At 44.7% G+C, this 14,640-nt stretch overlaps 1 protein-coding gene across 5 annotated transcripts in view; it reads left to right on the top strand.

Moving 5' to 3' along the window:
- Positions 1 to 14,640, top strand: part of GMIP (GEM interacting protein) — an 83,667-nt gene that overhangs the window by 28,721 nt on the left and 40,306 nt on the right. For 3 of the 5 annotated variants that reach the window (XM_083428216.1, XM_083428218.1, XM_083428217.1), the window contains exons 2-3: positions 11,584 to 11,677; positions 14,206 to 14,281. In XM_083428216.1, the coding sequence (XP_083284342.1) occupies positions 11,584 to 11,677; positions 14,206 to 14,281 (170 nt within the window). Of the gene's footprint in view, positions 1 to 6,175; positions 6,406 to 6,659; positions 6,771 to 11,583; positions 11,678 to 14,205; positions 14,282 to 14,640 lie in introns of those variants that run through there. The other 2 variants (XM_083428219.1, XM_083428220.1) reach the window with 2 other exon arrangements.

The raw sequence follows: 14,640 nt of genomic DNA, 5'->3' as shown, positions 1-14,640 counted from the left end.
AAGGAGAAACTATGTTGCAAAAAATGTGTATATTAGGAAATAGCACTAAAATGTAATTAATCTTCATGAGGGACTTTTTTTTTTATTAAAAAAATTGCAAATGTGGAATGTGAAGAACCGAACTAAGACTGAAAAAATGAGAAATGAACTAGAATTGACAGATTTGCCCATCCCTAGATATGGGCAAGGCACGCTTATTATATTTATATAATAAGACATTTAGGCTAAATTTTAGGAAGAGTTCTTGAGTTATAGAGTTCCTTAATATTAAGATAGATATCAGTGTTATAAAATACATTCATGACTGTGCATATTCTAGGCTTCTGAACACATATTGTACAGATGTAAAAATTGGTATTAAGTACAATATTCTGCATACTATCTGTTCAGCTTCCATTTTAAAAAACCAAGTGTCTAGTCCTCATGGTTGCAAAAATAGTCTTGAACGTGTGAGCACTACCAGGTGAAATTGGCAGTGTGTGTTTTGGGAAAGATTTCCAGTGCTGAGTGAACAGAGTTTCAGTGCCCTGCAAAGATTTCTGTGGACAAAGCAAAATAAATTAGGCAAATACATGCAATTTTTATAAGGGCTGTTGATTTCAACTTGACACAGATTTTTTAAAATAAACTTGGTACATGCCAACTTAAAGAATAGAGTACATATAGCCCTGCATAGCCTGACAGTGCAAAGTTTGGTCTTCCTACAACTTTTATATGATTCAGTGCCTACTACTCAGAGAGATGGTTATATCAGTCAAATGGCACATGTCAAATATTGATATAAAGCAAATCCAACCATGGGTGTCTTTGGGATCTCTCCTTGGTAGACTTGCTTTGACTTCTAGGAAGAGAGGAATATCAAAATTAAATATGAGGCGGTGGGGGGAGAAGCTGTAGAAGTCTTGTGGAGTGTGGACCCGGTAAGAAGGGCACACATTGGTTTCACTCTTCTAGCAGACAGTGTGCTCCTTGTAAGCACTGATGTGGTCGGTTTCACAGCACTTAAATGGCTCGTTGACAGTGCTGGCTATAGTGACTCTCTGGCAGGCAAGCTTAGGGCTCATCCACACGTCTTTTTGTGGCATGGTTCTAAGCACAGGTCTGGGCAGTATTGTTATTGGATTTGGGGTTTTCTGGGAACAGTGTTTTCCCCAGGAAAACCCTCATTTTACCATTGAATCAGAACAAATGGCAATCAGGTTTTCTGCACATTACTGTTTGCTCTGATTTAGCAATAAAATGCAGGTTTTCCCAGGGAAAGTGCTGGGACAACCCGCCCCCCCCCTTCAGACCTGGACCTGGAAAGCCCAGACCTGTGCCTAGAAAGCATGAAGCCAAGGTAAGTGTGAACCAGCCTATAGCTACTCCCTGTGTTTTGGACGGGAAGTGCTATAAGACATGGACTCACACTGGACAGTGCTGAAGTCATCACCACCAGGCATGTCCATCACAAATCCCTACTCTACTCTAGCTGTGCCCATGAGCATAGTCAGACGCACAGGGAGCAGCTGCCCCTCCAATCAAGTAAGTACATAAAAATACTTAACTAACTGACCAATCACGTCTCTGATAGCTTGGATCTGCAGAAATCCTGGCTGCACCCATGACTGTGCCCTTCATTTCAGCCACTGTCCGAAATGTGGCAGGCAATTACTAGATCCAGGGCCTTCTCCGTAGTGGCATCCTCCTTCTGGAGACTCTACCCAGAGAGAATCACCTGGAGAGCTGGCATTTTATTGCTGTCACTGCACTGTGAGAGGGTTAAAGACTAATTTTAGCATAACTGTTTTTAGTGGAGTTGTGCCTATTTTATGTATCCCGGACAGCTGGTTTGCTATGGTCTTGTTACATTGCTCCATTTTCTAGGGTTCTCTTCTGATGGGGGTTCTGTATGAATTGTTTTTCTTTTAAATGGATTGCAAGCCACTTGGAGAACCCATTAAGCTAGGAATGTAGGATACACCTATTAGAACAAACAGTCTGTACCTCCCAGTCCATCTAGTCAAGCCATTTTGAATGCCCAAAATTTGCACACACAGATATTTGAATGTTGGGAGGAGGTTACACTGTTCTGCTACAAGAGTTCAAGCAGATGTCCCCAGAAATGAAAACCAAGGGTCACTTCCCGGACTATCCTTAGCAACCAGTCTTCCCCATTAACCATCACGTCCCCCACCACTAGCAAGGTGAACCCCACACTCCACTTTGTTATGCAGAGCTAGGGTTATTGCTGCAGATGTACAGAGCCGGCTACAGCATTGCATATCATGCCCCAAAGGGCAAAAGCCAACTTCCTAGGCGTGCCTTCACATTGACAACAGTATCAACAGCACAGAGGGGTTTGTGCTGTTTGGAGACACCGAGAATTCTCAGATTGCAGAGATGGTTGGATTCTGCTGCACTTAGCATGCATGCTGTCCACAAAGACAGGCCAGCAAAGCCTCTTCCTCCAACCCGTGCAATTTCCGTGGTCGGCCAAGGTGTGTCAGCCAATACTGTCAGGACAAAACTAAACTCAAGTCTTTGTCTTTTCTCTATTGGCTGCCTTCCCATTAGAATTCAACTGGGCAATCTGCGTAGTTCAGTAGTGAGGCAAGCAAGAAGGTGCAAGACCCACCTGAGTTAAAATGATTTGGAGCAACATTGCTGGCTCTTTTCGTTTTCATTTGTGCCTGACAAACAAGCCTTTCCTCCCATCGCTTGCTGCTTAGTGAAGCAACCCTCTGAGTTTAAGGCAACCACATCCTGTTTCTGGAGGAGGGGGAAGGAGAGCAGAGAGATTTTGCTCTGTTTATAGTATGAAGAAGCACATGCCTTGTTTTAAAGGTTTGGCAAAGGGTTTTGACCCAGAGTTAGGCCATCTTTACACATGCTGCATCCTGATATCCAGGTTTATTATGAGCATATAGGGTGTTTTCTTTTTAAATTGTTGCTTGGTGGTTTCCACGGGGAAGCATTTAAAATGGCCTCTTCCCCTGGCAGTCTGAAGTGCTCAAGTCTAGATTCCACCACTTCAAGTCCCCCACCTGAGTCTTCTGCACAAGCAGTCAGGCCAGGCCATGTGTTTGTTTCAGGAAACAGAATTGGACATTAGTGAGACTCTAGGGAGAAGCCTAGAAGGGTGGGGGGGCACAGGTTTGTGCCGCCAATGCATGCTCCTCTCTGCTTGCTGCTTCACCCTTGGCACACCCCGTCATTATGATGAGGCGGCTGGGGCACTGTGTCCACGGGGGCGCAAGGGGGAACAGACGCCCAGCAGTGTCCTGAGGAGATTTTTTGGAGGAAAAAATCCTTAAATAAGAGACACGGGGGAATGACTAATGGACTTCAATGTCTGTACACTAATGCACAAAGCATGGGAAATAAACAAGATGAGCTTGAGCTCTTGGTACAGCAAACTAAATATGACATAATAGGCATCACTGAAACCTGGTGGGATAAGTCCCACGATTGGAATGTAAAAATGGAGGGATACAATCTATTTCAGAGAAACAGACCAGACAAGAAAGGAGGAGGAGTGGCGTTATATGTCAGGGATGTGTATACCTGTGAAGAGATCCAAGATTTAGAACCTCAAAGCCAAAGTGAGAGCATTTGGGTCAAAATTAAGGGAGAGAAGAATAACAGTGACCTCATTGTGGGAGTTTACTATAGATCCCCAAGCCAAACGGAGGACATAGATGATGCCTTCCTGGAACAGATGGCCAAGCATGCAAAAGGAAGGGAGATAGTAGTAATGGGGGACTTCAATTACCCGGATATTTGTTGGATGTCAAACTCAGCCAAGAGCATAAGGTCAAAGAGATTCCTCACTGGCCTTGCAGACAACTTCATTGTCCAGAAAGTGGGAGAAGCAACAAGAGGAACAGCCATTTTAGATCTGGTCCTAACCAATGTCGATGACCTGGTTAATGGGGTAGAAGTGGAAGGATCATTAGGCGCGAGTGATCATGCTCTTCTGAAGTTTACTATACAACGGAAAGGAGCAGCCAAGCATACTAGGACTCAATTTCTTGACTTTAAGAAAGCCGACTTCATAAAACTTAGGGAAGTGCTGGGTGAGATCCCATGGACAGTAATACTAAAAGGAAAGGGAGTTCATGATGGCTGGGAGTTTGTTAAGAGGGAGATAGTAAAAGCACAACTTCAGGCAATACCAATGAGACGGAAACATGGAAGGTGCCTAAAGAAGCCAGGGTGGCTATCTAAAGAACTTTTAACTGAGTTAAGATTAAAAAAGGATGTGTACAAAAAATGGAAAAGGGGGGAAACCACCAAAGAGGAATTCAAACAAATAGCCAGCACGTGTAGACACAAAGTCAGAAAAGCTAAAGCACAGAATGAACTCAGGCTTGCTAGAGAGGTTAAAAGCAACAAAAAAGGCTTTTATGGGTATGTTCGTAGCAAAAGGAAGAACAAAGAAACAGTGGGGTCACTCAGAGGAGAAGATGGTGAAATGCAAACAGGGGACACAGAAAGGGCTGAACTCCTCAATGCCTTCTTTGCCTCAGTCTTCTCCGATAAAGAAAACAATGCCCGACCTGAAGAATTTGGAGCAAATGATTCAGTAGAGAAAACACAGCCCAGAATAACTAAGGAGATAGTACAAGAATACTTGGCTAGTTTAGATGTATTCAAGTCTCCAGGGCCAGATGAACTGCATCCAAGAGTATTAAAAGAACTGGCAGATGTGATCTCAGAACCACTGGCAATCATCTTTGAGAATTCCTGGAGAACAGGCGAAGTCCCAGCAGACTGGAGGAGGGCAAATGTTGTCCCTATTTTCAAAAAGGGGAAAAGAGAGGTCCCAAATAATTACCGCCCAGTCAGTCTGACATCAATACCAGGGAAGATTCTGGAGCAGATCATCAAGCAAACAATCTGTGAGCACCTAGAAAGGAATGCTGTGATCACCAATAGTCAGCATGGATTTCTGAAAAATAAGTCATGTCAGACGAACCTGATCTCATTTTTTGACAGAATTACAAGCCTGGTAGATGAAGGAAACGCAGTGGATGTAGCCTACCTTGATTTCAGCAAGGCATTTGACAAGGTGCCCCATGGTATTCTTGTAAAGAAGCTGGTAAAATGCGGTCTTGACTATGCTACCACTCAGTGGATTTGTAACTGGCTGACTGACCGGACCCAAAGGGTGCTCATCAATGGTTCCTCTTCATCCTGGAGAAGAGTGACTAGTGGGGTGCCACAGGGTTCTGTCTTGGGCCCGGTCTTATTCAACATCTTTATCAACGACTTGGATGATGGACTCAAGGGCATCCTGATCAAATTTGCAGATGACACCAAACTGGGAGGGGTGGCTAACACCCCAGAGGACAGGATCACACTTCAAAACGACCTTGACAGATTAGAGAACTGGGCCAAAACAAACAAGATGAATTTTAACAGGGAGAAATGTAAAGTATTGCACTTGGGCAAAAAAAATGAGAGGCACAAATACAAGATGGGTGACACCTGGCTTGAGAGCAGTACATGTGAAAAGGATCTAGGAGTCTTGGTTGACCACAAACTTGACATGAGCCAACAGTGTGACGCGGCAGCTAAAAAAGCCAATGCAATTCTGGGCTGCATCAATAGGAGTATAGCATCTAGATCATGGGAAGTTATAGTGCCACTGTATTCTGCTCTGGTCAGACCTCACCTGGAGTACTGTGTCCAGTTCTGGGCACCACAGTTCAAGAAGGACACTGACAAACTGGAACGTGTCCAGAGGAGGGCAACCAAAATGGTCAAAGGCCTGGAAACGATGCCTTATGAGGAACGGCTAAGGGAGCTGGGCATGTTTAGCCTGGAGAAGAGGAGGTTAAGGGGGGATATGATAGCCATGTTCAAATATATAAAAGGATGTCACATAGAGGAGGGAGAAAGGTTGTTTTCTGCTGCTCCAGACAAGCGGACACGGAGCAATGGATCCAAACTACAAGAAAGAAGATTCCACCTAAACATTAGGAAGAACTTCCTGACAGTAAGAGCTGTTCGACAGTGGAATTTGCTGCCAAGGAGTGTGGTGGAGTCTCCTTCTTTGGAGGTCTTTAAGCAGAGGCTTGACAACCATATGTCAGGAGTGCTCTGATGGTGTTTCCTGCTTGGCAGGGGGTTGGACTCGATGGCCCTTGTGGTCTCTTCCAACTCTATGATTCTATGATTCTATGAGTTTGGCAGCCCCTTTTCCCTCCTTCCCTGTGTTGCTCAGCACATCTGCTGTGCCCCACAGGCCATGAGGAGGCTGCTGGAGTGCGCTGCTGCAGCCATGGGTGAGGGCTGTGGGGCCAATAAGGGCCCTGAGGGACCCCCAGCGTGCCGGGTCTGCTGCTGCACCATGACTGGATACACATGTCTTTCAGTGACCTTGTGGTAAAGCCAGGGCTGGCCCACCCATGAGGCAAGGTGAGGCAACCGGCTCAGGCGGCAGGATCCACGGGGGCAGCAGATCCTGATGTTGATCTTTCTTTCCCCCTGGTTCCTGATCTTCCCTCACCCCTTCTTCCTTGTTGGGGAGGGCATTCGCCCAGGTGCCAAAATGTCTTGGGGTGGCCCTGATAAAGCCTCTCACAGGGATTGGCTGGGCAGCACTCATGTCATAATGTGGTTGGGTTGCACCAATGATGGCTGCAACCCTACTGAACTATTTTTGCCCTCTTCTGTCCAATTTTAAATAGCACCTTTGAGCAGGAAAGGAGGCGGCAACAGACCAAAATTAGTAGGAAAGTAAAGCAAGTTTTTCCCTAGAAGAATAAGCAGAAAAAGGAAAGGTCGGAAGAGAGTTTATAGTACTACAAACCAATATAGACTTTAGGCCAGCTGAACAGTTATGGATAAGAATCTTGGGTATTGTAACCTTGAGTGTGCTGAGAATCCTCAGCCGCCCATCAATGACTTCCCCCAGAAGTAGGATTGCCATATTTAAAAAAGTAAAAACCATGATACACTGAAAGTTGTTGGGCTTTTTTTTTTTTTTTAAAGTAAAAGCTACAAGAAAATTTGAGGTTTTGGAGCTTTTAAAGGCAATTTTGGCACAATTTAACCCCCGTTGCAAGTGGAGAGCCAAGAGGTGAAATTCTGCAGAGCAGCAATGGTCCATCTGTGTAAGTATTTCTCCTTATGCTGCATAATGTCCTGTCCCTCTTCTCACCACTGTGTGCCTCCCAAAACTGGAATTCTCTCAACCCTTTGAAGCAGAGTTGGTGATGGCATGGGGCATGCGTGGAGAACACATTTAATGTTCTGGCTTAAGCAGGTTTCCATTGTGAATATCCCAGCAGGAATCCAGCTGAAAATAGTGCAGAGTAATGCAATGCACTTTATTCCATGCTACCCTGATACCAACCAATCAGCTACTGGTGCCTGTCATGTCACTTCCCAAGCAGCCCCTGATTCCAATGGCCATGGGTAAGACTGCCTCTCTTTGGCATCAGAAGCTCTGGTACCAGTATGGAGCACATCCTTGCTTCCTTCCAGTGGTGGCCAGACCACTTACCAGGAAGGAGAGGAACAAGGTATCAGGGAGATTGGCATATTGTGGGCACATGGGAGGGAGTGCCAAGTTGAGCCTGCCCATTTGCCTGCACCAAGCCGGCTTCCTTCCCACCTTGTCCTCTCCCTCTCGGAAAGCAGCAGTGGCGCTGCAACCTGAAAGCTGGCAGTGCAGCTTCCCTCCACAGGCAAGTTGCTCCTGCCCCCTGAATTTTGTCAAGTCTAGAAGTGGAGCTCAGTGATTTTTGCTGAGTCCCAGCTGTCTATCAATCTCACCAGGACCGTTATAAAAATAGTGGAGCACTGGCTGGGGAAATATCATCCTTGCCCCTGTTTTTCTGGCAACTGGTGTGAAACAGGTAAATAAAAAATAAGGTCAGTTTTCTTGGGTGGATCCTGTTTAACAGGACTCCTGGAATTAGTCTGGATTCAGGCCCACACCAAAGAGACAATTTGTTCCCCACGTCCCATGGAGCTCTCTCCACTGCAATGACTGTTGTGATGTCCTCAGAGAGAACACTGGCCCAAGTTCAATCCCAAACATCTCCAGGAAGGGCAGGGGATGTCTTAAGGGCTTGTCCACACTTCCGCTTCTCCTGTGCCTTGGAAGCACAGGTCTGAGCCGTTTCCCCCTTTCCCCTCACCTTTCCCAGGGAAACCCACTCTTTAGCTCTAAATCGGAACAAATGGCAATCCACAGAAATCCCAATTGCTGTTTGCTCCGATTGAGCACTAAAGAGTAGTTTTCCCTGGGGGGAAGTGTGGGGAAGACCTGAAATTCTGTTAGGCCACTGCCAGTCAGGGCTTATCCACACTTACCTTGTGCCCCACTCTTTCCAGGCACAGGTCTGCACTTTAAAGCTCCATGTCCAAGTGCCCCATTTTTTGCTCCAGAGCTTTCCCTGAGAAAAGCGGCTCTTTAAAGCTGACTCAGAGCAAACAACAATTTGTAGAGTGCCATTTGCTCTGACTGAGCTTTAAGGCTTCTTGAACACAATGTGCCTTGCTTTTCTGTGAAGATACTTTTCTTTCTCCTCCTGTAAATACCCTTCCAACACAACAGCACTGATTTCTCTTGCCCTTTATCATATTCTCAACTAGCTAGCCCCACCCCCATCAATTGCATGGATTCAGAATATGATATTACTAGCAGTGGGACCCATCCAGTATTGCTTTTGTCATCGGGGGGGGGTGACAGACACAATGTTTAAAGAGAAGCCATAGTTGGTTATTGGTCTGTGGTACAAGCCTGGCAACTTTTCAGTTTACATGACAATTGCTAGATCTTATCAGGTCAGATGCTGCGTCGGCCATCAGTTCTGCCACTCTCTCCTATGCTTACAGCCTTTCTTTAAGTTTTACTTTTCACAATGCAGTATGTTTGTTTGTTTATTTATACTTTCATCCTCCATGTTCTGTTTTTAAAAATGCAAATATGTTTAAAAGAGTTGCAAAACTGCTCACAGGACCGATGCCTTGCTGATGCCATGTGTGCTAGCCAATTAGGGAGCTGGGCATGTTTAGCCTGGAGAAGAGGAGGTTAAGGGGTGATATGATAGCCATGTTCAAATATATAAAAGGATGTCACATAGAGGAGGGAGAAAGGCTGTTTTCTGCTGCTCCAGAGAAGCAGACACGGAGCAATGGATCCAAACTACAAGAAAGAAGATTCCACCTAAACATTAGGAAGAACTTCCTGACAGTAAGAGCTGTTCAACAGTGGAATTTGCTGCCAAGGAGTGTGGTGGAGTCTCCTTCTTTGGAGGTCTTTAAGGATGTCAGGAGTGCTATGATGGTGTTTCCTGCTTGGCAGGGGGTTGGACTCGATGGCCCTTGTGGTCTCTTCCAACTCTATGATTCTATGATTCTTTTTAAGGGAAAAGGGTCTTGGGGGACACCATGAAGTTGTTACAGTAAATGCCACACTTTTAACTTTTTTGGGGGGGGGGGGAGGTGCCCGTACTGCATAGCCTTGAGTACCTCCAGAAGAAAAGTACCGAGTGCTGTGACAAGCCAGATCTTCCTGCAAACTAGCATCATTGTTGTTTTTTTCCTAAGGAGCAAATGGCATGTTTGTACAGTGGTGCCTCGCAAGACGAAAAGAATCCGTTCCGTGAGTCTCTTCGTCTAGCGGTTTTTTCGGCTTGCTAAGCAAGCCCATTAGCGGATTAGCGGATTAACGCTATTAGCGGTTTAGCGGCTATTAGCGGCTATTAAAGGCTTAAGGGATTAGCGGATTAGCTGCTAAAAGGCTATTAGCAGTTTAGTGCCTTAGAAAAAGGGGGTGGGGAGCGAAAAAAACCCCCCAGGAATCGCAAGACATTTTCGTCTTGCGAAGCAAGCCCATAGAGAAATTCGTCCTGCGAAGCACCTCCAAAACAGAAAACCCTTTCGTCTAGCAGGTTTTCCGTCTTGCGAGGCATTCGTCTTGCGGGGCACCACTGTATTAAGGAGAGTTTCAAGCCAGCTCTGCAAATCTTGTGCCTGTCTTTATTTCAGTTTGAGCATTCAAATCAAATTTTATTAAACGGTCACAGACCAGATTAACTCGTACAGCTAGTCAGCGAAACATAACACCAGAAAAAAAACAAAAAAAACAAAAACAAAGGACGATTTCAATGCAGATTAGGCCATAACAGCAATTTAAAATTAGGCAGCATGAATAGAATTAAGTATTTGCCTGCATATTGACATTGGCAAGCTCTTGTTTCCTACGCCTAATAGCGGCTACACAGAATTTGGCAACATTGATCGTAATTTCAGGAACCTTATCCTCTACCAAGGCTCTCATACGTTGGAGTTCTGGTACATTTTTAAGCTTTTGTAGAACTGGGGCAATAAAGGTCAGGCGTAGATCCTCGTAGTAACTACAGTGCAGCAATACATGCAGACTTGTTTCTACTTCCGATGAGCCACATGGGCAAACACGTGACTCATATGGTTTGCCCTCATATCTGCCTAGCAGCAGGGCAGAGGGCAGGACGTTAAATCTAGCCAGGGTAAAGGAGTGTCTGTACTTAGGTATTTGTAAATCAGCCAAATAATTAGCGGGTGAGAACCCTCTCCCAAAGTCTCTAATTGTGGCATGTTTATCCATTCTGCCCATATGACATTGCAGCTCTATGTCCCTAATGCGTTGGAGCACTTGGCTTCTGGCTCTCTCATATCCTGCCGCTATCAAGATCTGCGGGGAGAATCCCAAGCTTCTTATCTTTTCAAACAGGGAAGCTTTCCAGGTAGAATGAAAGGTGTCTAAGAGTGTTAAAGGAGCCAGACCGGCCGGGAAAAAAATAAGTTTTAACCAGTAGTGTATCTTTAAAATCCACAACCGCGCGTTAACGGGTGGTTGTCCAACTTCTAAGCGGACAGCTATATTAGATACACAGGGGGGGATCCCCAATAAACACCGATAGAATTTTGTTTGAAATGCCTCCATAGGCGCAAAGTTTTTAAAACTGCAAACCTGGGATCCATAAGTGAGTTGTGGAAGTATTTTTGTATGCGGACGATGCAGTCCTACTCTCCTTTTCCTGCGTTGGCTTGAGGAAGCTTTTGAGATCACTTGCTGACTATTGTCAAGCGGAACAACTATCAATAAATTACAGCAAATCTAAAATTATGGTGTTTTTTAAAAAAAGAAGGAAACACAAATGGAGAATTAATGGACAATCTATTGACCAGGTAGCAACCTTCAAATACCTGGGAATAACTTTTCAGGAAAGTGTCTCGTGGCACCAACAGATGAAAAATGCCATTGCCAACGGGGGAAGGGCCAATAAAGCCCTCACAAGATTTTTTCACGGGAAAGGGGGTAAATACGTTCCGGCGGCCTCCCAGGTTTTTGCTGCAAAAATACTTCCACAACTCACTTATGGATCCCAGGTTTGCAGTTTGAGCATTCACTAAGCCCAATAAGATTTCAAACACATCCATATTGTTAATTATTTAAATAGTTTTCAATAGATTTTAGCTTGAAAGGAAGACAAGACTTCTCTATAATTTTGCCAGAATGCATGGCTAGATTCTATCTTTCATTGTTCGCACAAGGCCTCACAGAGATTTCTCTTTTATTCCTTTTATCCTCCTTTCCAGATCTCAATAGCCAAGTGAAAGGGACTGAAAACAAGAAACGCTTCAGTGAGATTTTCCGGAGTCTGGATGCCATAGAAATTTCAATTGGAAATTCGTATGTATCCAAGATTGGTTTCATAGCAATCCTCCTAACACAGTGCTCACCACCACCACTAAATTTATCCATACTGTTGTACAGAACTGAAGGGAGAAAGATCAACGCAGATGAGGCATGAGCATCTCCATCAACTGTGGCTGCTGAAAAAAACACAACTGCAACCATGAAAATGGCTTAGAATTGTCAGAACAATATTTCTACTGACCTGTCCAGGTTGTTATGCTTTTCGCCAGAACCAGAGGGTGCAAAGCCAGAAAAAATAACCCAGCTGAATTCTTCAGCCAGTGTGGTATAGTGGTTAAGAGCAGTGGGCTCGTAATCTGGTGAACTGGGTTCGCGTCTCCGCTCCTCCACCTGCAGCTGCTGGGTGACCTTGGGCCAGTCACACTTCTCTGAAGTCTCTCAGCCCCACTCACCTCACATAGTGTTTGTTGTGGGGGAGGAAGGGAAAGGAGAATGTTAGCCGCTTTGAGACTCCTGAAGGGGAGTGAAAGGCGGGATATCAAATCCAAACTCCTCTTCCTCTTCTTCTTCTTCTTCTTCTTGCATTTAGCCTAGTTCTTTTATTTGTTTAACAAAATTTATATACTGCTTAAATGGAAATAAAACCTCTAAGCACTTTTCAAATAATATAAAACATACATTTAAATTGTCAATAAAAATCAGTGTTAGAAACATGCTATAAAAAGCAAAATGAATAAAATCAACAGTTAAAAGTATACATTCTAAGCTAACATTATGGGTTAAATACCCATCAACTTTACATGTCTGGGTAGGCTTGCCCAAATGGAAAAGTTTTTAGCAGGTACTGGAAAAAATACAGGGAAGGAGCCTGCCTAAAGTCAACGGGCAGGAAGTTCTGGGATTTAGGAGCTGTGACACCAAAATATGGGTTCCTTACAAATGCAGAACAGCTATTCTGGCACACCTGCAACAGTGTGAGTTGGGCAGATCCAGATGGCTGACTGGGGTAAGGGGATCCTTCAAGCAAACTGATCGGCCCTAAGGTGTTGGTGGCAGACATGTACTTTATGTTATTTTTGTTTTTTAAAGTTTGAGGTGCAGGTGCCTCCATGGCTAGGAGTGCCTTTTACCAGCTTGATTGATAAGACAGCTGTGGCCATTCTTGGACTGGGATAACTTGACCATGTACTGGCAACCTCGTGGTTGCACTACTCTGGTGCACTCCATGGGGCTGCCCTTGGGGTTGGTCCACAGGCTGCAGCCGCTGCAGAATGCGGGAGCAAACCACCGGCAGCATATAACATACCACCTGGGGGATTTTTTTCTGGCTGCCAAGCTGCTGCCAGTCCAAGTTCAAGGTGTAGGTATGAAGATATAAACCCCTCTATAGCTCAGGACCAGGGAGCTTGAGAGACCACCTTATATCTCACCCAGCAGATCACTGCAGCATGCAGGAGAATTTACCCTTTCAGTGCCAAAGGTTTCCAAAGTTTTCTCTGCGGTAACTGGGCAGGGCTTTTTGGGTGGCTGGCCCTGCTCTGTGGAATAACATTCCTGTTGAGATGCCCAATGTCAACAGGTGCCCAATATCCACAATTTCCAGAAACAAACTGAAGCTTTATAGGCTTTTCCAGTTGGCTAAATGGGTTTTTTGCTTTGGTATGGTTTTAGCTTTGTTTTAAACACAACTGCTGGTACCCCCACCACCCCCAGCAACTGTTTATTGATGTTTCCATTGTACATTGTCTTGAGGTAACTCTATAGAAACTAATTGATTAATGAAGATGATGACAATAGATAATTCTGCAGCAGAGAATAATGACATCAGGAGTAATTTACTTTGGGAACAAATCAAAGGAATGCAGTTTCAATGGAAGCAGGATCAACTAAAATTGTTCTGTGGAAATGCAACCAGCCCCACACAGTTGATGCTACTGCTGGGTTTGCTTGACCTTGGGGGGGGGGGGAGAGAAAAATCAAGGTTTCTGGAGTTTCATGCAACTTTTGTCTCTATCAAACCAGCTTGTCTGACGAGCTACTTTTGTTTATATGGTCATAACTTTAGGGAATAGTTGCATTTCTTGGTATGCTGCCATTGCAGATTTTAGAAGGAAGGCTTTCAAACTGATGAACAAGCAGCAATGGAGGACTGCTTCATGTTGCTAGAAGGCAAATACCTGTGTGTCATTGCCATCATTTGTGCATATAAGCAGGGAGCCACAATGGATTATGACTCCCTATTGAGCACATATGTTGTACATTTTACCAGAAAAAAAATGAATTTGTCAGTGCACATCTTGCTCAGTCAGGATGACCCCAAATACTCTGGTTTTTGGGGTGGAAAAATCCAAATGCTACCATTCTCCCAGATAAGAATCTAATAATAAATAAAGGAGGATTTGCCACTCAGTAATGGCTCCTAAAATCTACCACTCAAGGCAGCTACACCATTCTGCATAATATTGTGTTGTATGGCCCATTTTGTGTTGTATGGTTCTGGTGGAGAACCTTTACTTCTGCCGTGTGTGTAATATTACTTGTTGGCTCTTTCTAATTTGCAGGGCAGTTGATATGTTCATTGACGATGTTAATGACAATGATAGTGGAATCTCAAACCTGCAGACGGAAAAACTACAGGTACGTTGAAATGTAAGCCTGACACTGGAGTGAAAAACAATTAGCGCATTTGTGAAAAGCTAATTTGTTCCAACAGTTCAAAAGTAACCAGATCCCTTCCTTTGCATGATAAACTCCCCCATAAAGTCTAATACCACAAAACTAGCAAAATGGGTAGCCAACATGGTGCCTATGGGTGCGGTGGCCCCCTTGAGAACTTCCACACACCACTCACTGTCCCTTGCATTAACAGGGGAGAAGGGGTCTGGCTGCCTTTCTTCCCCTCGAAAAGTCCTGTACAGCTGGAGGACAAAGTTGGAAGGCTCTCACCTTCACCTGCTTCTTTTCTGCTGCATGTGCTTTTCAAAGCTCAGACCAGC

The sequence above is a fragment of the Podarcis tiliguerta genome, assembly GCF_965153285.1.
Source record: "Podarcis tiliguerta genome assembly, chromosome: 2".
In the NCBI taxonomy this organism is placed as follows: Eukaryota; Metazoa; Chordata; class Lepidosauria; order Squamata; family Lacertidae; genus Podarcis; species Podarcis tiliguerta.
The sequence above is the reverse complement of the archived record's forward strand: the minus strand, read 5'-3'. Positions and strand labels throughout refer to the sequence as shown.